The sequence below is a fragment of the Macrobrachium rosenbergii genome, chromosome 40 (genome assembly GCF_040412425.1).
Source record: "Macrobrachium rosenbergii isolate ZJJX-2024 chromosome 40, ASM4041242v1, whole genome shotgun sequence".
Taxonomy (NCBI): domain Eukaryota; kingdom Metazoa; phylum Arthropoda; class Malacostraca; order Decapoda; family Palaemonidae; genus Macrobrachium; species Macrobrachium rosenbergii.
This window is the reverse complement of record NC_089780.1, coordinates 23,062,380-23,087,905: the sequence shown is the minus strand read 5'-3', so window position 1 is coordinate 23,087,905 and position 25,526 is coordinate 23,062,380. Positions and strand designations below refer to the sequence as shown.

Below are 25,526 nucleotides of genomic sequence, written 5' to 3'. Positions count from 1 at the left end.
ACGCTGTTTAAGTAGTTTATAAGACTCGACAAATGTGAGTTTAAATTTATGTTATTTAGAGAAATGGAATTTGTTAATATAATGCTTAAAGTGCCTAAAATAACAGCTATAAATAGTTTTACGTATGAGTCAGTTGTTTTGTAAGTTTATGTAGAGCTGGGACAATTGTGGCAAGATCTTTTGTGTAGTAGTTTTAAGAAAACTTTAAATGTAGAATTTTCCGATGTCTACAATATTTTAATCACTTTTTACAATCTCTTCGATAAAGCACTTTGTTATACTTTTTTCGTTAACTGTAATAATGCGTGAATTTTTTGAGGTGTCTATTTGAAAAGCCATATGTAAAGCACATCAGTTGAAGTTTTGTAGTATTACAGAATTGTCCTGCATTTCGCGATTTTATGTAGTTATTTGAAATGTTTGTAGGAGGTTTATTTGTTAAATTTTACTCTCTGTAATTTCTGTAAAATTATGTGATAATTCATATTTTGTAGTTTCCACACTATGCCAGCCATAATGCAGATTGATAAATTGGCAGATAAGAATTGAAACACGAACCTGATTGTTTCCTAAACACTTATCAAGACTTGTTTATTGATCACAGCTCGCTCTTAGTTTGTGCCTTCCAAGGTAATAATAAATATTTAATAAAAAATATTTAATAAAGTATGTACTGTTTACAGGTGTCTTATTTTGGCCTTTTCCTCCATTAAAAAAATACTTAGTACAGAAGTTAATTTGGATTTTCAGTGTCTCATTTGACTTATCGGCCTAAGTGAGCGATCCTTGGCTCATTGTCCACACAGCTCAGATATTGTCCAGTGTTCCAGTGACAATCTCGTTTTCAACATCAATTTTTATTTTAATTTATTGCACATAAAATTCAAGATGTAAAACACAAACGAGTGAGAATGGCTGAGGAATTCTTCGATTACCAACTGGAATGGGTAAAATGCAAAGTAGGCCTAAGTTATAGTTAGTTGTTTACAAGACAAATGCGTTGACTCTTGGTGTCAGGTGGCTTTCAGCGTTCGAGAATACGCTCAAGATATGCCCGTGGAAAAAAATAGGAAAATAGGGGTCAGTTTAAAGCATTTAACGAAAGTTATTGTAATGAAGAGTGGGCGTATAGTGGAAGAGGTAGTGAACTGTATTTTAATGGAAGTGAGAAAATAAGAACGTTCACAACTTTGAACAAATCTTTCAAGTTTATTCAGGACATTTCTCAATCATTCTTATAAACAACTTTGCAATAAATTGGCGTTGTGCACGATTCAGTCCTCAAGATGGTATGATATCGATGTCCATTTTGCTAGATTAAGTTAGTTAATAGGCTAACATGGTACTTGCTCCTGTGTGAACGGCACTTAAGCTCCTATTTGAACGGTACTTGAGCGTTTGAGCGGTACTTAAGCTCCTATTTGAAAGGTACTTGAACTAAATTGGGAGTTCTGTGTATAAAATGTGATGGGGTTTTGAAGCCTCTTTAAACCTTCCGGTGAGTTGTAGTATCCAACAGAAGGGAGGTAAAACCTTCCATGACCATTTCACTTTACCCCATAAAAGGTAATAGTTTGTACTACGATTAACGTTGGGAAGAAAATACAGTAGTTCATTACGACGTAGACGAATAGTCAAAAAGATGGCAGGAACAAGCAATCATTCAATTAGTGACAGGAAAACTAACGAAAAGGTAAAGACAACAGTTTTTTTTCTTCTTTTTTTTTTAGTTGTAGCAGCCATCAAGTGTGGTCGCGCCTGTAGAAGCAGCCATCAACAGAAGTTTGTCAACAAAACCTGGATCGAATTGAGCTCTTGTAGTAGGATGGTGATGCTCACTTAAAAAGAAGTGGACGTTTAAGTGATCCTTGACATAGATTAGTGGACAGTGGTGGCGTTTGTGTGGTAGATTATGAATAACACATAAAGGCTAGGCCTACAGTTGATGTGCCGTGGCTCATTCTTCTCACTTATCACATATGGGCACCTGTTCTTTTGAAGCTCACACCACTAGCTAATGTTCATTCTAAGCTTATTTCGTATGATTTACGCACGTTTTAGTTAATTGATATATTAATAATAATAATAATAATAGATAAAAATTGATTTAACTACCTTGCAGGAAATATTTTCACATTTTGAAAGCCGGACAATCATTGCACCCTTTAAGGTGAAGACAGTTGATTAATTTAATGCTATAACTGCCATGATATCTATAGTGATCAATGACAATTTTATGAGATTAGTGAAGCTTTTTCCATGCGCAGTGTAGTCACATTCAAGTAGGCCTAGAGTATGACAAACGCGAAAATTTAAGGATTTCATTTTAGATCTGAACTCGAGCTTGGATGACACAATCATAATATCGTATATGAAACTGATCAAAATGGAGTAAGAATTTCTTGTCCATTTATTTAGTAGCTTTGAGTGTTTGTGTTCAACTATAAAGAGACCAGAGTTGTAGAGTGTTTACTGATAGGCTGAAGGTGAAAGGTGCGTTATGCCCCCGTGGAGAGAGAGAGAGAGAGAGAGAGAGAGAGAGAGAGAGAGAGAGAGAGAGAGAGAGAGAGAGAGAGATTGTATTCGCATTACGAATGTAAACACACCCACCAGCTCTTGACGCAGTTGGTGGCCAGGCTGTCAAAACAATGGTAAATAATCCGCCGACACCTTGTTAGGGTTATAGCATTCTTGCAAACAACAGTCAAAGGAGAAGGAGAAGCATTTATTACCCTAATGGAGGCACGGTGAAGAGAGAGAGAGAGAGAGAGAGAGAGAGAGAGAGAGAGAGAGAGAGAGAGAGAGAGAGAGAGAGAGACGCATAATCCCCTTAACAACTGTCAGAGATTTATCTGTCACTCGACAGAGCTTTGGTCGATCCTGTGTTATTGTGTGAGTTTTGTAGTACCATGTTGCTTTACGTTTCCTTGTCCGTAGTTTGAGTATGTCTCTCGTCTCTGTGTAAATAAGAGACTTGTTAAACTTGTGATCATAGGCTGTGATTTCTCATGGAATGGCATTCCCGCCTGGGAATCGTGGGATTTTGTAAACACCAGGTGGATTTCGAAAGAAAATAAAGAGGGTTTGAAAGGCTGTGGTTAGAACACTTGTCTCCTGACATTGTTTTCTATTTTTATTCCCCAGAGTAGTCTGACATCCATATGAAAAAGCCATTTATTTGTTAAACAAGCGTCCTCGGAATATAATGTCCATACGTGAAAGAAAAATGACGAAGATAAACCGTAGAAAAATAAACAAACTGTCCAACAATAATAGTGTATATAGGCGTAGACTTGAATAAACTGTAGTTGAGAAACATAAAAATTAAGGTTGTTTCCAATTTTTTCTTTATATTTTTAGTAATAATGTTGATTCTAAGGCACTATCATTTCTGGTTTGATCAATATACCTTCATGTAGGATCATGATCACTTTGTAATTTTTACATATTTATACGCTTTCACATAGAGAATTCCATTACAGCACTAGTTTTCTGTCAATATACATTAAACCAGATCATTGAACCTCTAATTTCGTTCAAAGTAATTAGTTAGCAAAGTACCTTATATATATGGTTCTTTTTACACAAAATTTACCACAAGTTGCTATATCTAGTGAGGCTAATTTATTAATATGTGTTAGATCCTTTTTCAAATCAAACGGGTGATCACTTCATCAAGTCACATTAGACTTAATATATGTTCAATTAAATTCCGCCAACTGACTGTTACCAGTGTATACCTCTATATTTACTTAACGAGAATCTCTCTCTCTCTCTCTCTCTCTCTCTCTCTCTCTCTCTCTCTCTCTCTCTCTCTCTCTCTTCGTTTACCAGGTGGGAAGGCTTACGGGAAAGGATCATTGTGATTGTCAAACGTTAGGGAAGTGGATGTTTAAATGGCCACTTTAGTGAGAAAGATGTTGAACTGATCCAAGGAAACTGTCGACGCAGGAATTGTCTTTAGTTCTATCTCCATAAAATGCGATTTCCATTCATGTGGTCCTCCTCAAAAACAGCCTAGTAAGATGCACATAACTTGACAATCCTCAGGCCACAGCCCACATCCATTTACACACAGTATCCATTAAATGGATTATAAAAAGAAATTAGTAATCCTTTTCTAAACACACACACATGGTAAACAGACAGAACGACATAATAAGTAAAGGTAAATAAACAGATACAATGAATGATGATAAACAAAGACAGAAGAAACCCAATATGTCCCACAAAATTTCTCTTTTCTTTTTTTGAGAGAAGTAAGTTGGCAGGCCCATAGAGCTTGTCACGCTTACCTAAAGCGAAACATCGAGACCAATGATAAATAAATGGATACAATAAATAATAAAGACTTAACATAAATCCAAAATATCCCACCAGATTTTTTTCTTTTCTTCTGTTATTTTTGAGAGGGGTAAGTTGGCAGACCCATAGAGCTTGACAAACTGCCTAAAGGGAACCATCGAGAACCAATCATGACGTCATTGTAAGTCAGTGTTTACATCTTCGTGTAATGTCACCATCTCTCAGATCAGCTGATGTAATCGTAGTTTCCAGACGAATTTAGTGTCCGTTTATCTTTATTGCCGTACAGAAAATATAAAAGAGAGTGAATAAACAAGAAATATGGAGTGGTTAAGGAGGATGTTCGGTTATTCGGAAAGATACGGGTGAGCATAGGCCTAGGTTGAGCCGTAGGTCTACGTTGCCAAGGCTAGTCTGGTCTAATTTTAGATTGTCAGGTTCATTTGATGGGTTATTATTGTCTTCGTGGCTAAATGAAATAGGTTAGGCTTATTTTAATTATTTTCTCTTTGAAGATTACAAACTATCCTGCTAGATTTCCTATGGGCTAGGCCTAGGATATATGCTGTAGCTAGACGCGTAGGCATAGCCTAGACTGTCACAAGGAACAATGCTTTAAGAAAGTAAAGGATTGTATTCTGATTTAATTTCATCTCAGATTTAACTCAATTTAATCCAGTCTTTCATTGCAATAACAAATTAGTTGGCTAGTTTGAAAATACTGGACCCCTTAGGCCTACAATTATAGGAACCACAGTGGGAAGCGAGGTTTTTAGGTGTGGGGAAAATATAACTGAGTGAAATACAAGGATTTATTCTACTATCCCCATGATACTTCCGGAAGTTGTTATCGTCATTAAGTTTAAGGTTTAATTAAGCTATTAAAAGTGACATGCCCTAATATAGTACTTTAGTAGACTAGGGACCTTCTAATCTAGGTTGTTTTTCTTTTGAGGGTCCAGAGGGCAGCTAGGTAAGGACCCAGCACCCTGGTTAGGTTAAGTTAGTTGTGGTTGATTAGGTTAGATCACAACATGGTAGAACTGTATAGTAGCTCCGCGGCGGCGACTGCCTTCTAACTTAACTTTTTCTACGGTTTTTTTGGTTGTTTATTATGAATTTACCTTTAATTTTTGGCGCTCGAGTGTAATTAACCTGTAATTAACCCCTGAAGTCCATCCAACAAGGGGTTTCCATACACGATCTTCATAAGACAGAGCGCTGGTACGTCTGTTTCAAACAGTTCATATCCCGTCTGGCAAGTTCAATAACTTGTTAATGTATGGGTACCCAACCCCCCTAGGCCAGTATTAAACACAGCGAAGGGACATTCCATTTGGCTGACAACAAACAGATGCACCGCCAGTAACAGAACCCCTAAAAGCTTAGAAAAAAACAGTTGAAAAGGTAAAAACAGGCACGGAGCTAATATATAGAATTACCCACAACGCTATTAAGTGTACAGAATTTTCAAAAACTTACAATACCTTAGGTTAGGTTAGGTAAGGGTCCAGAGATGGCAAACCCACCCCTTTCCATCCAGTAAGGACCTGTTACCCTAGGTTAGGTGAGGCCAAATACATCCTTGTATTTCTCTCATTTGGTGTTTTCTCTCGTCCATTGGCGTGTTTGTGTTTTAATTACTAAAGTATGCAGAATTGGATAGGAAATATTGTAAATACACAGCTTCTAGGCTTAACAGTATTGTATGTGTAACTCCTAACGTACCATAGTTGATTCCTTAGATTGTTATTTACGTGTGTTTGTTCTTGCTTTTTGTTAACTGTAGTTGAATATTCTGTAAAAGGAAATTTATAATGATAATTTATTGAAATAACCTTTGCATACTTTCAGGTCAGAGCACAAGCCTTACAGGAGTCCAACTTGGGAGGAAATTTTTGATAATCGCAACTTTGACGACAGGTAAGGCCTTTCAAGTCGAGTGCCTTTACATATTCCTTAGGGAAGAGAATCTTCACAAGAAATGGTTTATTTTTAGAAATAGAACAAGACGATCATGTGTATCAGTGTTATTTTCACAACCATGTTAATCTGTGGCCCGTTCATGTAAGAAGGAAACATGTATGTTCTTGTAGTTACTGTTATACAGGTACAGAACATAGTTTTAGTGTGTAAAATAATCACTACAGAATTTATGCTGCTGGGTCAGAATCCCAAAATTAATTGGATATGCCCCTGTAGCTTATATGAGAACAACATATCTTGTTCCCATTTTTATATGGGATCAAGAACAACATATACTCAACTAAATTACACAACAGTTAGCCATGTTCAATGCATAATTTCCAGTTTTGGTCAGAGCATTGAATCTTCATACAAACTCTGTTGTTTTTTCAAATTTAATGGCATAACTGAATAGGTTTTATGCTTTTCATTCTATAGTAAGAAGGAATGGTTTTTTTTATCCAGTTCTTTAAAAGAACAAGGTTAAATACCTGACTATCTTTGGTTTTTGCATCCTCATGATTCATTCAAACCAGAGTAACACTTTCGTTAATTTTTCATTTTTTGTTAGACATGGTCTAGATATTCCAACCTGTCAGTCTGTGTTAATCGCAGGTTTGTTGTAAGTCGATGGTTCCATCTACCAAGAATTGTTACCTCAAGATATTCAGCTTGCTGCACATTCACTAAAGTCATTATTTTCGGACAGGAATAATAAATTTGAATTGATCTCTATTAGTGGTTTCACAATCTTATTGTTTTGGTAGCATTAATACCCTCTTATCATGCACTTGTGGTGATCTTAATGTCGGTTTTGATTGGTGTACTTTCTTTTGGGTGAAATAGAAAACACAAAATAGGGTCATTTTCTGAGATGGGTATCATTGCTTCTTAATGTTTAGGGTTAGTCTTCAATACTGTATTTTTAATATGGTAAGGTATAGTTACTTTTTCTTAAAAATCATTTTTTTTTTTTTTTAGAAATATGTATATTTTCTGCATGTAATGACATACAGGTCTAGAATTGATAAGATTGCTTTCCTCAGACCACAAGCACCAAATGACCCATTTAAGGACTTTCATCTGGGGGGAACCTATTCTTTTGACATGGGTGGATATGAAGATTCCTTCTCCTCAGTATTTGGTCAGATGGACGACATGTTTCGACAGCTGGATTCGATAATGCAGAACTTTCATGGATATCACGGAAATGTCTTCATAACTGATGGTCCAGGTAATTATCGTTAAACCTTTCATGTGTGTAAAGTAGTTATTTGTGGATTTCAGGTTTATTAGTCCATGAATAGAAAATATTTTATTAACCTGAAAGAATGTGAATTGATATACAGTACTGTATTATCTTTAAACCTTTCTTCTGTGTAAAGTAGTATTTTTTTTAAGATTTCGGGTTTATCAGTCAATTAATTAAAAGTGTTATTTTTACATACTTAATCTCATAGGGGATATTAAGTTTAACCAGTGGAAGAAATATTAAAGTGTAAGTTGAGGAAATTGGACTTAATCTTTGGAAAGAAACTGGTTTCCTAACTCATGATAGTAAATAGTGGACTTACTCGACTGCTATCAGATGTTTCCCTGAGTGTACCCACCACAATATATTTGTTCCATATTTATATTGTCTCTTCTCTACTGTATCAGAAAATTAATCTCGTCAGAAATTAGTGTTTATATATATATATTAGGTAGTCTTATAAATATAAGTAATTTCATTCATTTTTGAAGTCAAGAGATTCAAGGTGCCATATTTGTCAAAGAAATGTTTTATTGTACTGAATTTTTTTATATATAAATATGTAGCTAAACTTTTTGTATTATGTTGCTAAACTACTGTGTAAAGACCAAGTTTAGGGGCCTGTATAAGTGCCATTCAGCAGTATATTTATGGTGGTAAATTTCCTACAGTGTTAGTGTTCATCTGTATTTTGAAGGCACTTTTAATATTCTTAGACCTTGTGTTGTGCCTAATAATTGCTGTTTCTTGTAAGCTTATGATGATTTGATGGAAGTTTTTAGTCCTATTCAAGATTTTTAAATTTTGGGATTAATATATTAGCTAAGCAAGTAATAAGTGACTTTTCCGATATTGTTGTTAACAGGAAATTCTTGAAATTAGCAGTGTTCATTACTTTTTGGAATGCAGTAGACTTTTAAAGGTAGTAAAACAGGTTAGTTAACCCAGTAATTTATCTACAGAATTTGACAACCCTTCGGAGTCACAGTCGCCTCGAGATTCGTTTCTGAAAAAGCCGGATGGTGAGCCTGATAATGATTCATCACCCAGACCCCAAGGCCCTAACCGTCCACATGTCTTCATTGGCCCCTCCATGGCAAACCCAGAGTAAGATATTTTTGCATTAGCCTCTATATTTTGTTACTCAGATTTCTGCTATTTTTGAAGATTTAGATGTGTGCAATAATGTCACAGTATGTAAAACCAGAATGACAATGATGGTAGTCCTTTCATGTGTTTTACCATTCTAGGGGCTAGACCTGCTTCTAAACACCCATAGTGGGGGTTGCTTAATTTGCATTTTGGTGTCCTTCACACTCCTGAATTCTTGACATACTTTAGGCCATTGGGACCAGCAGATTATATCAACATATCTAATTTAGGTATAAGCTGCTTTCCCTTTTTTTAAGTCTGATATGTATCTTAGTTTTTCCGTTTGTCATATTGGGCCCACAGGAATTGGTCTTGACTTTGATTTCATTTCACATTTGATCAACCTGAAAGTTAATCCAGTTGGCAATAGTGTAAGTTTCTATCCAAAAACTTGACTGTTCCTACATACATAATATATGGCTGTAATTAAAGGAATTACTTGTTCTCTCATACAACAAACAAAGTTTGCTTGAATGCAAACTGTTGATATACAATACAAGGTTTTCTGTTCCTCTACTCTGCTGTTTGGCCATAGAAGGTCACTTTGCTGGTACAAGGGAGAACAAGCACACATAAGAGAAGAGAGAACATAAGTAAATGTCTGGCTTGTTCAATAATTATCTGTTTACCTTTATGAAGGTGATTTGGAACCCAGGCCATGGTTTGATCTGTCAAACCCTTCAGAAAAAAGGCCTTTGTAAAGCATTGGTGTTTGTGGTGTACAATGAACACTTAGATTGTTTGAGGTCTCTTTTCATATTTTTTTTAATCATTCTCTTGTTGATGCAGGCAAGGAAGAGATGATTTGAGCCCTCCTGGACATGACAATATAGACCAAATGTTAGAATTTGGCATCAGAGACCCTTTTGACATGGTAGAGGACTTCTTCAAGAGCTTTGGAGGAGTCTTTAGAATGGCCCCTTTTGGAGAAAATAGAGGTTAGTACAGTGTTGTGTTGGAAAATGGTTATGAAGTTTTTCCTAAAGATCTGCTTTTGAGTGGAAAGCACATGTATTCTATATAATGTAGTAAGAAAATTGTGTTTATATATTGTATAGGCACTGAACATTAAATTATATTAATTTTTTTGTAGTAAAATAAATTTGTCACTTTGCTTATAAGGTATGATTATAAATCATATGATCAATCTCTTAAGTATTAGCTCTCTAATGGCAGATCTTGATTCTAAAGATGTAATGTTGCTGACCAGAGGTGTACAAGATTTGAAAGCATTATTTAACAGACTGAAGCAAATGTCAAGTAGTGATGGTCATAAAATCAATGTTGCTAAATCAAGAGGTTGTGAAAGTGGAACGTGCTAGATTAGAAAGCATAACTTACGAGAAATCAGCCTATCAATTTTGTTGCCCTGTCAAGTGTTGTGGTACAGGTATTAAATTATAAGATCTCTTAAGTGCAAAATTGCTGAAAGACTGAAGTAGGGAAATTAAGATATAGGTATGTTGTAGTAAAGTATGGTCGTCAAATATACTTACACTGTGTAATATGATATAAATACTTCGTTCACAAGTCTGCAGAAGGGAATATTAGGCTGTGAATAAAAGTATTTCTGGGTGTTTCAGAGTTTTTAACACTAAGCCTTGTGGAGAAAACTTATTTTTTTAAAGTGGCTGCTTCTTAACACTTGCCGGATGGGATGCCATCCTGATCACGCTCTCAGCCTTGAAGCAAGTACACTTATAGCTAACTGCTAAGCTTCAAGTAAGGCATATATAGTTACAGTAGTAAATATTTGTAGATACCATAATTTAAAAAATGTTACTCTTTGATTATGAGAAGTGCTTGCGGGAAAGTTGAGTGTTCGAAGGCACTGAGCATTAGTCTATTTTCAAGACACAATCCCAGCAACAGTTACTCTGATTGTTTATGCATTCATGATGTTTTTCTTCTTAGGAGGTGTGCCAATGTTGCCTGGTCCAGGAGGAGAACCAGAGGAAAACCCTAGAGATGCTCTTGTTAAAAGAGATACAGATTTGGATGACAAGTAAGGCATGCAATTTTGTTGAATTGTTTTACTAATTGAACTCCACTAAGTCAGTCACAGCAAATGAATATGCTAATTTTGCTTAGACAAATTGATAATAGATTACATGCTACTTCTTGGTACAATTTCTTGTCTGTTTTGAACTCAACTGGTTTTCATTTGTTGTTTTAGCTATAAAAGATGCAATCAATATGAATGAGTACAAACCCTTCAGGCTAGCCCTCTGAGTATCAAGTTTTGTTAAAATTATTTGATGATAGTAAAGAGTAATTCATGTGCTTGTGATGTGGCTGTATACTGGAAGGCTGAACTTCTAGTATATTATCAGAGGAATTACGAATGTGACAGTGACTTTGTCAGGTAAGTATTTTGAATGTATATAGTATTTTGCAAACCACAGAAGACCACAACAGTGATAACTGCATTTGATTTCCTGTAGGAAAAAGTAGGTTTGATCAGTTCCTTGACTCTAGACATCTCAGTTCTAAACTTAGTACTGTCATGGGTTAGCTCATTAGTCAATGATCAGCATGGCAGGTCCTCTTTGGGATTTTGTTAATCCTTTGATTGCAGTTAGTTAGGGAGTCTACTCTGGTATCTGGTAATGTATGCTAATCATTATTATGTTTCAACCATATTTAAGTGTACATGTATCTCAGAACATAATCCCAAATGTTGGACATCACAATTAGTTATAAAAAATAATTTAAACTGACCAATGAGCAAAAAAATGTCAACTTTTATAAGCCTAGTCAACAAAATATTCCCAGGAATACAAATACGGTATGATGATGATAATAGACTTTATTGTAAATCATTAGTCATCTACGATATGAAATACTTAGCAAATTGATATGCATTTCTTTAACAGTAAAGGTTGGTTACAAAACAAAAACATTAATACAGTGTAGATAATAAAACCATTGACACAACTTGCGTACAAAAGGTTCAAAATACAAAAAGCAAAAATGGTATTAAAATTCTGATGCAGCAAAGACTGAAGTTATCTGGTATTTATTCATAAATATAGGCATACAAAGAGGTATTTTCCCATATGTAAATAGTTTGCTTATGGATACCTCAACTGTATAGATTATATCCTACAGCTAATTCTCAAGTACTACTGGTTTTGCATAAGAAATTTGTAGAAATACAAGTGAGAGGGGTAAAGGCATTGTATGCTTTATGCAGAACTGTATTAGTAATTAAAACAAAGGCATTATTTCTCTATTTTCCTTCTCATTCATACGTATACACTTGAGACTGTGTATTTGGCATGCATGCTAAGTGAAAGTATCCATATACAAATGTATGTATAGTTTTGGGTTTGTTCAATTTGTTTCTGTATTTACTATGAAGTTATTGGTTATTTTAGGCATTTATTGCATGTTTGAAATTTGTAAATTACCTCTATTGACAGTAAACTTAAGTAATAGTTGTACCTACAGAATAATTTAAAGCAGACTATTAACAATAAAATGTTTTGCAGAATTACAGGTGATTTTTCAAACTTGTTGAAGAACATGCCAAAATATGATCCACCAGTAGTACCAGGACAACCAGGTATCAGTTCACCTGAAAGCATGCAGACTCAGCCACGCATTCAGCAAAGATACCACTCGACATCAATTGTCAGGATTAGAAGGCCTGATGGGGTAAGTTTTGGGTCCTTAGTTTGACAGTTCTACATATATTTGACTTGATGTTTCTCATTTTTAATTTTCTATTGTAGTCATAAGTGCATTATTCTCTTTAGAAAAAAAAAAAAAACTGAGGTTCTTCATGTGTTATTTACTCTGTTAAGGTTTTCTTGTTTTCCCCTGAAAAAGGGTTCTTTATCATTCTCTAGTAAAACAGGCAAAATATAGTGATGTATTAACATTTTATACCCCATGGGCTTAGTATGTATGACTAGACCCTTTCATAATTATAATTTTCATTTTAGGAGTAATATGTAGTAGCACCAAATAGGTGTATGTATGGTTGAAAGTTTACAGCATTTTGATTTGTAACTGCAAATATTGCACCAGTCATTCATCACTTGATTCTGGCCATCAAAGCTGGTTTGTTGTGAAGTGCTTATCCCATGTACAGTAATTTGTTGTGTTTATATTATGATATAAAGCTAAACATCCATGGATATTTTCAAATGCAAAGTATGTGTATAAGCATTAGTACTGTATTGTGAATCAGCGTTGTAAAAGGAAATTCTTTGCTGTATAACAAACATAGGGTTCTCTCCAGGTATAGTTTAGTCTATTGTGAAGATGTTTCCTTGAAATTAATTGGAAATAACCAGAAAATGTGCAGTGCAAAGAATAACCAGAAAATGCGCAGTGCAAAAATAAATGTTCATGGCAAACCCATTACTTTTAAGTATTGTATTCTATATTAATTGTCTTTGAATGTCCAGGTGCAACTGTTCCCCTTACAGTGGTGATGGGTATCCTGTAGCACTGTACAGTACATGCAATGGTCAGGTACTCGGGTTCATTCCAACTCAAAATTGCAATCAATCTTGCGTAGTTCTAACATCTAACCTCTTGAACTCCATACTTTCTCACCAGTTTCTCTATTAACCCTGGACAGGTAACGTCGAGAAACCATCACGATTCAGGTGGCGTAGTATACAATTGAACACCATAAACTTTGGCAGGTTCTACCAGGGCACCCATAGGACTTTTTTAGTATGTTTTTATACTGTAATGTACTCTCAAGACTAGTTTAATGGTGAAGGAGAAAAAAAACACTGAATAAAAAAAAATACCTTTACTTATCTTAAGGGGAAATTTTCCTTAAAACTACACCTGCAGACACTTCACACTGTACGCTTATAACTAACAATTATCACAAAAATCACATTGGTCCTTGAAACTAGAAGGGTTAAGGTATCCGACGAGACCAAATTTGTCCAGATTGACAAACGACTGGAAAATCTGAAAAGAAAAGAAAAAGCGGTTAATTTTTTTATATACAAAATCATGAAAAATTTTTGTGTAAAAGGCAGGCTATATTTAGTTTAGTAATACTTGTTGGATTTGGATAAAATTTTGCAAAAGTAATCTACAAAAGTAATCTACACTGATCCTAGATGATGGCAAAAATGTAAAAAATTATATTTAGTAACAATAAACAGGTGAAAAAAATTCAGGAAACTTACCACATGTTATGGCAGCCATCACAGACGTAGTTGATGTGATTGTTGCAGGCAGGGTGCTGGCACTTGCCACACAGAAGCTTAGTCCTGGCATTCGAAGAGGAAGGGCAGTGTGGGCATCTGTGACGTCTGTCACTTCGTTTTGCTCATCCACAGTAAGATGCCCACTGGGTTCATAGTTGGCAATGCAATTTGCAATGACCTGGTCCCACAAACTCCGTATGGCAGCAAATCTGTCGGTCTTGACACGGTTCTTTCTCGTGGCAAGGCTGTCGAACTGTAAAGCCCTCAGAAGAAAGGAGAAGCGCTGCTCACTCATGACACCCCTGTAGAAGGGCATCCATAAGCTTGGAAAACATCTCTTCCGTTGTGGGATGATTATCCTTACGTGCCCCTGTCATGATGAGGATACCAAGGAAGGCACGTTACTCCATGAGGGTGACGTCCTTGAAGGTGGGGTCGTCTTGCTGCTTAAACTTGTTCCTCAAGAAGAGGATCTTGTTGTTGGTGTGGACACATACCTCTGTTAGCAATACGTCAGGCAAAAACTTTGAAAACACTTCAGCAGGAGTTTTACACCAGAAGACGTTCATTGTAGGGCCTGCATTGTCAAATCTATCTGGCTGCATGATGGGTGGCAGTGCAGAGTTTGGCTCTTGAGTGCCACTTTGTCTTGTTCTTCGTCCAGTACGAGTCCTTCGGTAACCTCTTCAATGGCACACCTTCAGCAGGACGAAGAGGCCCTCTCCTTCTTTTCCTACTTTTGAGCTCCAAAGGACTGAGGGAAGCCTCAGAATTAGATGCTGAAGAAGGCACAGGAGATGCTGAAGAAGGCCCAGGGGAATGCAGCAAGGGAACCGCCCTCACTAGCAGACAAATCTTGGAGAACGTAAGGTTCCACATTGTCAGGATCATCCTCCAAAAGGGGGTTAGCCTCCTCCCCCTCCTGCCACGTGAGGGCGTCATGCAGGTTGTCATATATGTTGTCTGCCTCATAGATGATTTGTGAAGGTTCCTCTTCATCACTGCTCTCAAAAAGGGCGCTCAAATATTCCTCCTCCGTCAGGAATATCCTCGCCATGTTGAAATCTGGAAAATACAAGAAAATGGAAAATTAGAAATTAGCTTAAAAATCATGTTTTCACTGCCCTCCAATCCAATATGGCGATAGGAATGGTTAGCAACATCACTCACCAATATTTTCACAAAATATCACAAAAATATTTCAATAAATAACAATTCAACATAAAATGCAAAACTTTTGCAATTGCATGTCACACCATGTACAAGGTAGAAGTGTGTCAAAAATACACCATAAAAATCCTCTATGGCCAAAAATCCAGTGAAGGAGCTTGATGTTTGCTGCTGCATGTCGTTACCTCCATCGACGTAGGCTACCAACTAAAGGTTTGGGAGGGAAGAAGCAAGCTGATGTCCCTCCTCCCTGCGCTATTGCCAAAAAATCGCTTTTGCGCAGCGTCGTGGTGGAGATTGTACACCACGCTACCATTCCAGGGTTAAGGGGAATGTTACAGAAATTTGGAAGGTGTGTATTTTGTGATTTTTAGCTTAGCGGTAACTCCATTGTTTTTTGTTCCATTAACTTTATGGCTCTAGTAGTTTTTGGATATATTCCTCCTAGTGCATCCAGATTGCTCTACTACTGCTTCAGTAGATGCCACTTTCAAGGTAGGGGGAGCATGTTTGGTAACAGACTTCCCATTTTTCTTTTCTTCTCATCTGCTATATTTAAACCCATTTCTCTTTTCCTCTCATCTGCCAAATTAAATATTCTCTACCATATTCAGATTTGCTGTTTCCTCTCCTTTAAGTACGAGACTTGAATTGCTAGCAGGTAGCACCTGCCTCACATTTGCATTTGAAAAGAGCCATTCCAATGAATCGTGCAAATGTTGGCAACAACCATGCCAGGAACACAGATGGCCAAGACCTTACTGATCCCATGGCAGCAGCAACAGGGACAAAAATTATGGTTGTATGGGGAATACAGCAGCGGCAGGAACAGGTCAAGCAGGAAATGCAACCTTACCAATATTGTTGAAATTAGTTACATATCTGAATGTTCCCTGCTTCAAGATGCTTGTGAGAATCACACCAATTTTCAAGATCAGGAGCAATTTACATGACTGGGATTTGTGGGCAGAATTGCCAGCCCACCCTCGTTCAAGAACTTACTTGACAATTTGAAGTCATGGGTAAGTTGCATCAGTTACAGGGCCCGTGGCCAAAGCTGCTGCAACTATTGCAGCATTGGCAGCCCCTTTTCAAGAGATGCATTGATGACTGGAGTCATGATTGGGCTTATAGCCATAGCTGCTGTAGTGATTACTGTACAGCATTGCCAGCTGTTTTTCAAGAAGTGCTTTTTGATGAATGGTAGTAGCAGCTTAGCAGTGTTAGTCATAAGATCCCCTTGCCATGTCTGGACAATAATTTTAGCATTACCAGCCTCCTCTTTAGTGTCACACCAGTCATTGGAACCATGGGAAGGGTGGCTACAATTAGAAAATTGCAATATATTTTGGAACTCGGCTCTCCTCCGTTCTACAAAACATTTTTCTGAAAGGTATTTTGCTGGTAGGAGGAGAATCCTGACTCAAGTGTGTATATATCATGTGTGGCAGTTACCTGCTGAGCTACATTTGTTGTTGGCACTAGTCACAGACAATTTAAATGAAAACTTTTCACTTCAGTACTATTGCTTTTGGAGTTAATATTTATTAATACTGAGTTTTCAAGATATTGAGTTTTCAAGTTTAACAGTTTAGTATTTGTGTTTTAGCAGTTAGAATTTCAAAGCCTTTCTTCTTTTTATATGTTTTTCTTTTTATATCCAGTGCAGCATGCATATTTCCAAGTGAAGAATGTTTTTTGCCATTCATGTTCAGAAGGATGAAGGTAGAGACCTTATAGTGTTCAAGCCACTCTCTAAGTGTTCACAGACTGCAGAATACTTTATTTTACTTGCTGTCTTCTTAGAGAAAAGAAATTGTATAGTTTCATTCTTCTAATAACACTCAAATGACTATGTAGTGGGAGCAGAAAGAGGCAAGGGTAATGCTACCATCCAGTGGTAGCAGAGCAGATCAGGTCCAAATCAGGACAACAAACTGAAGCATGTGTAGTTGGTGAATGTCACTTACATAAGTAAATAGTTTCTCTGAATTGGTAAAGTTAGGTTTGTATCTGTGAAATGTAAAATTTCTTCTTATTGTTTGTTGATATTGGTGAATAAACAAGTTGAAGGTATGCTAGTGTCATTCAACTCTCCTAAATAGACAATAGTTCTTTTTATAACTATTCAGCACGAGATGCAATTATCAGTATGTTTTTTCTCTATTTTTTTTTAAAAGTCCTCTTGTTAATATTGTTTTCCTCTGATATGTTTTTTAAAAGGCCTAGTGTTCATATTGAAACTTTGCCCCTTGTACCCAGGTAGAATGAGTTATTGTATTAATTGAATCTTGTATTCCACAGTCAATAGAAGAGACACGAAAGTACACAGACAGCACTGGTCGTGAAGAAGTAACTGTAACACACACACAGCCACAAGATGGTACACCTGGTGGATCACTTTTACATCCAGGTCAGGTAGCTTTATTTATTTATTTTGTTAATTTCCTTTTTTGCTCAGTCTTACCTTTGTATATGTTTTTAACTACTGCACAAGCTGTTTGGCAGTTAGTGTTACACAAGTTCAAGTAAATCTTAATTGTTTGCCGAGTACTGGTGTTTCATTTTTGGGTTATATCTATACTTAAATTGCTGTTCTTTACTTTAGTGTTGCTGCTTGTGTTGTGCCTCCTATTTGAAATTGTCAGGTAGGGTTTTCGGTATTTTCATGGACTCAAGGAGACAGTGGACTTTCATCTGCTTTGTTGAGTGCGTCAGGACTAGTGCTGCTCTTGATCTTGCTTGTGATGTTTGCTGAGACACTGGTCTACTGACAAATGGGCATACTATGAGAACAGGAGGATGTACCAAGCAAGAAAGGGAGTATCATCTGCTTATGAGGCATCATTTTGTATACATCAAAATCTTGTTTTCTGTTCATCAACTACATTTTTGGCCTCTTTCATTATAAATGCTCCTTAGTCTCCTAATTGTGTACCTTTCCCCACTGTTCAGCCTGCCTGCTCATGTGATTCTCCTCTTGCTTGAAACCTGTTTTGCCAGATAACTGAATTACTCTCTCATCACTGGCTGCTCCTATTACAAGCTGTTTGATTGTATTCTGTGACCAGAGAGACAGAGCTATTGTACCTTCTCTTTTAGTGATTTTTTTTTTATATCAATCTGCTACCACTAAGATAGTTAATTTAACTGAGTGTCGGATTTAGTTAAGAGTGTCGGATTTGGCCTTTGCCCAGCAGCAGGAGCACATCTCTGCTTTAATGTTTGGTCTTCTTTGCCAAGTCTTTGCTTTTTGTATACTTCCTGACCTGTTTTACGTTCTGAATGTATGGCTGCATAAAATTGAAGCCCTACCAGATATATAATGCAGATGAGCTGGGCCATGTTTTTTCATGGACATCTCTAGGGGACACTCAGCAGGGACAGGGAAAAGGCTGCAAAATAAATGAGTAAGCATTAGTGTGTGCAAATTTCTTGGGAATACGTGAATTGAAAATATTAATGGGAAAATTTAAGATAAAGGGCAGTGTCATTATGGTTGCAATGTGCAAGAGTATGAGAAACATCAGCAGTCTTTGACCTATTTGAAGGCTAACCTTGAGAAGAATTGTCTTTCTTAGAATTTATTCTAAATCTGTGAATGAACTATTATTTTGTCCTTTACATATCACAAATGTGGCATCTTTAATTCAGCTTGTCAATCAAGGATTAATTGAAAAATTTCTAAATTCCTCCCTATAACTTCCTGACTGTTAGAATAGAAAATGGCTGTACTAGCATGGAGTAATGTGAAAATTCTACATCCAGGAGGTAAGTCAGATCTGCAGCAGTTTGCATGCCTTTGGGGATTGTAAACCTGAGATTTAAAAACATATTCAACCTGTATTAAGGGCCCAATATCCTTACCAAGCTGGATGTTATACAGTGAGTGCAGCATAACAAAGATGCACCACTGGCCTAAAGAGCAGACAGAGCAACAAATAGTGTAACTAACCTTTGAGGCATTGGACACCAAGGAGGATGTTGACCAAGATGAAGAGAACATGTAGATGACCTAAAAACTTCATCAGAGCCCTGCATAAGTCATGTTCATTGAGAGATGTTCTTTTGACAAGTACCATGCCATGTACTGTATATGGACTAGTCAAAGAAAGCAGCTCAGTCAAACGGGCCACTCTTCATAGGTTAATCAGCATCAGTCTCATTATGTCACTTGGTTTTGATAGCTGATGACCTCTGAACCACATCTTCATGACCACAGCAGCTGCAAGAATAACAGTCTTTTGTTGTTCTTTCAGTTGCTGTGGTTGTCATACATAACACAAGATTACGTACATTTTGCAGTTCAAGCTCATGCATTTTTCTATGAGAAATATAGCTACAGCTAACCCAAGTGCCAGCAATAGGGCTCATGTGAAAGTAGTGTATGCTATGTAGATTTGGAATGGTTTGCAATTTAATATACAATTTCTTCAACAGTAACAATCGTTTATTGAATTTACAGGAGACCAAGGATTTTTCAACGGGGAGAATAGTACCTCCGATGTCCCCAATCACCACTTCCCATCAGTATTTTCATGGTTTTTTACCCGATAGCCTGAGGCTGGATTACTGAGAAGAGATTACCAGTGCCCCTTTCCTCAACACTGAACATACTATCAACAAGAATGTCAACTGAGAATATATCTCTTTCATATCTGTTTTGAAAGGGATCTGGAGTTCTCTGATGATATACAGTACTGCTATGTTCATGTCATTTATCAGTACTTTCCATTGCCTTGAAACTAAAGCGTAGGCATACTGTTATGTTCATGTAGTCATTTATCAGGAGATTAAAGTGTAGGCGGGATTGCAGTGTTTTCACATGCCAGTCTTTTCATGTTTTAATTTGTCTCAGTAAGTGTTGGCTATTTGCATCCATCAATTCATTTTGAAGAGCAGTATTGTAGGATTTATTTGCTACATCCCTGATGTGGATTATGTTGCATTTGTGTGTTTCCCAGTTAAATGTTTATATATCGATGCAGTTGTATATACTATACCAAGAGTTGAGTTATGTCCCAACTTTAATATTGTATATTAGTAGCAATGTAAATTTGTAGCTTTATTTTCTGCCAAATATATAGTTTTTACATTCTGTCAAATATGTAGCTTTATTTTCTGCTGTTATTCAAAAGGCATTGACATCTCTTCTGTTAGAAAATTTCATAGTACTTGAAGCTAAAATTAAGGGTTTGATAACCGATTCGTTCCACCCAAATGCCTTTATATTTATTTACATCAAGAGTCATGGTTTTTAACATTTATTTTTTATTTTACTTTTTGTACAGTCAAAGGTTGCCACAGATTGCAAATACTGAAGGTCTTGTAAGCATTATCAAAACCAAAAGAAAAAAAACGTTATAGGTGATTGGAACGATCCCTAAATAAAATTAATTTTTTCCTGGGATATTTTGTTTTAATTTAGCCCGGGAAATTGATCTCAGAACTTGAAAAAATCTGTGAATTGCATTCCTTACAAAGTTGTATTGACGGCTGTGATTTGGCAAGAAAGTCGAAAACCAGAATATAAAAAGGATATGCTATAGAAATGTTTAAATCTTAAGGTCAATTATCCTGGCTTAATTATGACAACACTAGTCCAGTAAAAGCAGTTCTTTGGATCTGATGACTTGGGCCCAATTGTTGTGATGAATAATGTTTAAATATTTGCAATGGCATCAACATTTGTAACAGCTAGTAATTTATGACATTTGAGAAATGTACATTTAAGATATATATGAAATACATTTGAATGTCAACTGTGCTACTCAATTTAATACATTATTACTGCTTGTAAGAATCTGAAATTTACATTTAGCTCATAATTATCAGTAGCAGTTACATAAATTTCCTATACAGGTACATGTTTACTCCGTATATTGTTGAAGGTGCATGAAGTATCTATAAGGTATTTTTATATGGATTTACCCTTTTGACAAATAAGAATTTTTTCTTTTGCATGAGCTTGAGTGCTACTTTCCTAAGTAGGAAATGATTTATGAATACTACTTTTTGGTTAACATATTAGCATGATAACTCTCCTCTTCATAGATGAAGGGAATGGCCATTTTTCAGTTATTTTTTTTCCCGAATTTCTCCATTCTTACCTCTCAGCCTTAATAATGGCCAGTCTTCATTTGTCTTTCTTCCTGAATTTCTCCATTCTTACCTCTCAGCCTTAATAATGGCCACTCTTCATTTGTCTTTCTTCCTGAATTTCTCCATTCTTACCTCTCAGCCTTAATAATGGCAGGTCTTCATTTGTCTTTCTTCCTGAATTTCTCCATTCTTACCTCTCAGAAAAACTTTGGTCAAACATTTCCTTTGTTGATATAAAAATGATGATAGTTACCTTTACTCTTACTTTCATTACAGCTTTTTCAGTAAACCAAGAACATTGTACAGTACAAGCATTTCACTTTCATTACAGCTATTTCAGAAAACCAAGAACACTGTATAAGCAAAGTGTTGTTTTGTTCACGTAGCGCACACATTATATCAACAGTCCTCTAGAATGGCAATGACTGCAAACAGAGCTACTTTTCTTTGAGTCTCATTACAGGTATTTCTAAAATCCTACAACAGGTTTTTGTACAAGTAGCACACACACTGTCCTTACAGTCCTCTAGCATAGCAGTAACTATGGTAGGCTGTATAGAAAACTTGTCTTATCAACATGGGATTACAGCCATAAGACTGATGAGAAGGTTTGTCATGTTGCAGTTTCAAGGTTTTTCTAAAATGGTAGAAACCACACCTTATAAATTATTTATAATAATAATCATGGACTAAGATAATATACTTAATAAATAGTTTAACCAGACTACTTGAATTGTAATCAGCGCTTAATTCCTAAGGAACAGGCTCAAACTTTTAGAAATATTGTACTACAAATAACACCTGGGAAGCAAAACCCATTTGTGAGTGATGACGGACTCTCATAGGCTTATACTGTACTCTTGACAAGGAACGATAATTTTCCTGTGGTGCTTAGTCACTAGCAAGATTTTCGAGCTCTTTTACTAAGTGGGAGTCAACAAAGATTATAGCAAAATTGTGAGACAAGGGAAGAAAGAGCAGCTGCAGAACTTTTCTCTCTTGGGTCTAATCATCAGTTTAACATTTACAACACTTTTAATATCACAAAATGCAAAAGTGAAAAGTGGCAGCACTCTAAGGAGGATGCAATATCCATTCAGTTTTTCCTCTACTGAGATCATCAATGATATCTCCCAAGCTACCATTTAGGAGCACACAAGTAATAAGATGCACTTGTGAGTAGCCAAGAGGAAGATCCTCAAGGAAATACAGTCAATTAAGATTGGGTTGCTTGGATTTCACATTTAGGAGTTTTATGGTAATCAAGGCAATTCTAGGTTGGATGAGAGTGATCAACACCTGTCCAATCAACAAGAAATTGAATTACCATAAAGGTCACAATGGTATTCAAAGACTTGAGCAACAAGTACTTGAACAAACCTGATAGAGTACTATTAACGAGATACGTTAAGATTGTCTCTGCAAATTTAGGTCTCACATCAGAGGCAAAGGAGACAAAACCAGCATCTAAGAATAAGCAAGCTCATGTATTACATTAGTATTGCCAGTTTCTGGCTTGAGAAATCCTCTGGTAGTAGTGTGGCATTCTCTAACAAAATCATTGTAGCCCGCTTCAGTATCCGAGCTTATTTGAAATAGGGAGCAAGGAGTTGAAACGACAGTGGATTGTTGAGCGAATCTAGATATTCTGCTTACAGGAATTTCCCTGGTGACTAGAGTGTCAGGCATACCCCTGCATACAACCGAATCAGAAGGCACTTATGGAGAGCATCAAGCAGTTATGAACCCTGTAAAAGGGTAGTCCTGAAAGTGCACGTCATGTGGTGCGCTGTAGTCATTACTTAAGGGTGTTTGCTGTGTGCCTTTGGCCTCTATCTGCACCCATTTTTTAGCTATATCTTTACTTCCATCTCTGGTCCTTCTTCAATCTTGTCATCCAACACCTCTAATGATTACTGTGGCCAGGTTCTCCTAGTTCCACTTCTGGATCCTTGTGCTCCATCTCCTTTATTTTCTGATCTCTCTATCTTGCTGCCCAACCATTTCAATTCCCTCTTTTTTCTCCCAAGCACTGGAATGGTTAAAAGTGCCCCACTGCTAGCCTTGACAGCCTCTAGTTTATAAAATCAAGCGGTTAAGAACTTACTTTGATTCTTCAAGTGCCTCTTTTCAAGGTAGGATAAACTGCCTAAATATCAAATAATTCAATGATTGCTGCACACCTGTAGAACTATGGGGATGATGGTCACCAGACTGGAGCAACTAAGTATTAGGTGGTTTTGATGTAATGTTCGTTCGGAGGTTTGCAGCAGAAAAGTGTAATTTAGTTACAGACACTGCTAATACAGATTTAGTCCTTTTCTTCAATGGCCACTCCACTTGACTGTGGACAAATGGTTACATAAAATATGGAGTTCACCCACTGTGAATCAAGATTTTTTCAGGTTTTGGTTTGTCTCTACTAATTCGGCAGCTTGGGAGACACTTCATGCACCAGTCTAGAGGCACATACTTTCCCTAACTCTCCTGTTATGGCAGAAGCTCCCCTCACAGTCCTCTTCCATCGACTGATAATTGCAGGCAGGAATTCCAGAACTTGAAGAATCATGGTAGATTTGTTCAAAGGAAAGTATGTAGTGGTTATTGCTGTCCAAGGAACCTTGCCGCCTTTATGGAAATATTTCTGCTGTTATGGGATATACTGTACTTCACATAGGACTGGTCATTAATTTAGGTTCATAAACTTTGAAAAGGAGATCCCTTTTCCCCGTTTTTATTAAGAATATAAGTGTGGGTATGTACTTCTTCAAAAAGTCCATTGCAACCAGGCAAGACTGTGCTTCATTAAATCCTCACTCAGCACTTATATCTGCTGCTACTTACTGATGCCAGACAGTCTTCATCCTGTCTTGGAGTCAAGATTTTAGATTACCAGATTAAAGGTCCAAGTATATGGGTTTATCATTTCCAGGCAGTGCATTTAAGGAATTAACACACTTGTATGGGTTTGTATGTGGACCAGAATGTGACCATAGATTTATACAAAACGTCCTACCATCATCTTAAAGATAAGGAATAGGTACGATAGCACATAGAGGAGGTAGGGTTCAGAAGTCATTTGCATTCTTCCTAAATAACTTTTCATAATTTGGAAACTGAGGAGGTATTGTGTGAGGAAGCCTTCACTTGGAAAGTACTGGATTTGTTCCTTGTAGGAATCTTCAATTTTTCATAGATAAAAACCTCTTTCTTAGCCAATTTATGAGGCTGGGAGGAGGATATTCTTTGCAAACATTTGCAGATTCAGCAACCTGACCTAAGAGCTGAATAGAGTAGCATCTGAGACAATGCTTTCCCTTTGTCCTAAACATGCATTCAAATAATTACTACTGCTATTTACACTTATGATTAGAATTTGATTGCAACCTAGAAGACAGACATTTGTAAAGTAATAGACTTGGAGTTTTGATACAAATATTCATTATGTTTTCAGGCTAAAAATATTTTACTGTAAAGTACCTACATTTTCTTCTTGGTTATTTACCACTAGCTCCCTTGTGCTGGTGGAAGCTTCTCTCTTTCTCTCTGATTCAGTCAGCAGTTGACCTGGAATGACAAAGCCATAGATTATTAAAGTAATCCAATGCCTAATTCTTTACCCTCTTCCTTAAACTAGAGTTGTATAATTCTACTTTACTTTTCTTTCATCTTTTCACACCTTTATTTTTTGCATGTTTTGCATTAGTTTACTCTACACCCTTCTATTCCTAATGCAATTCATAACTTTGATTTCTAGGTAATTCTGCTCTTACTTTTTCATCACTTCGCAAGTTTTCTTTTTCATTTTTCTGTGCTTTAGTGGACTTTGAGTTACTTCTGCTTAGCTTCATATTTAGGGCTACTAATAATTTTAGATAAAGCTGTTTGTTATAGCACACTACTTTTAATATACTGTGTACTGTCTTGTAGCTTTTAATTTCACCTTTTGTAGTGCATGTACTTACCAGGTTTCAGACATTCTTCTCTTCTGTCAATTGTATATGCTCTGGTTGCTCTTCCTTACTGCATTGTGTGTTTTTTCTTAACTAAAATATTCCCTGTGGTGAAGTATTTGAGCCACAGATTATTTAAGGGTGAGTCTGTGACAGATATGTGTTGATTTGTAAACCTGAAGTTCTGTTCAGTACACCATTAGTGTGGTAACATCTGAGTGAAATCTGTAGTTACCTGGAAAAATAGGGTACATGTATGTTATTCCAGCAAAACAACATTATGTAATGATAAATTTGGTATCACTGGAGGAATGCAATTTAAGTGTATATCTAACATTTCTACCTATCTATAACCAAGACATATGTTAAGGAAATAGTCTGACATTTTAAAAAATTCCTTAGCCCTGTTATATGTCAAGTCATTAAATCTTTTTAATACAA

At 36.4% G+C, this 25,526-nt stretch overlaps 1 protein-coding gene and 1 long non-coding RNA gene across 9 annotated transcripts; one reads left to right on the top strand and one right to left on the bottom strand.

Annotated features, from left to right (window-relative positions):
- Positions 1–760: 760 nt before the first annotated feature.
- LOC136826236 (HCLS1-associated protein X-1-like) lies at positions 761–25,526 on the top strand. Of its 8 annotated transcripts, none has more exons than XM_067083337.1 (9): positions 761–1,693; positions 6,160–6,228; positions 7,317–7,504; positions 8,485–8,629; positions 9,464–9,612; positions 10,589–10,679; positions 12,169–12,334; positions 17,335–17,443; positions 19,496–25,526. In XM_067083337.1, the coding sequence occupies exons 3-9, from the start codon at positions 7,378–7,380 to the stop codon at positions 19,585–19,587; spliced, it is 879 nt and encodes a 292-aa protein (XP_066939438.1). In that variant the 5' UTR covers positions 761–1,693; positions 6,160–6,228; positions 7,317–7,377; the 3' UTR covers positions 19,588–25,526. The 8 variants fall into 8 exon arrangements, with proteins under 8 accessions (XP_066939438.1, XP_066939435.1, XP_066939436.1 ...); XM_067083334.1 differs by having other exon boundaries at positions 17,335–17,448; positions 19,496–19,753; XM_067083335.1 differs by having other exon boundaries at positions 803–947; positions 17,335–17,448; positions 19,496–19,753.
- LOC136826237 (uncharacterized) lies at positions 18,291–25,235 on the bottom strand. Its single transcript, XR_010849560.1, has 3 exons — positions 25,098–25,235; positions 24,617–24,699; positions 18,291–18,425 (listed from the first exon to the last, which is right to left on the bottom strand). It is a non-coding gene; the product is annotated as an uncharacterized lncRNA (long non-coding RNA).

What these genes read in the sequence shown, in the direction of transcription:
- LOC136826236 (XM_067083329.1), top strand. Translation starts at nt 4,627, where the DNA reads ATGGAGTGGTTAAGGAGGATGTTCGGTTATTCGGAAAGATACGG. An exon ending in AATCGCAACTTTGACGACAG is followed by an intron (nt 6,229 to 7,316) that starts GTAAGGCCTTTC and finishes TGCTTTCCTCAG; the next exon opens with ACCACAAGCACCAAATGACC. An exon ending in CTTCATAACTGATGGTCCAG is followed by an intron (nt 7,505 to 8,484) that starts GTAATTATCGTT and finishes ATTTATCTACAG; the next exon opens with AATTTGACAACCCTTCGGAG.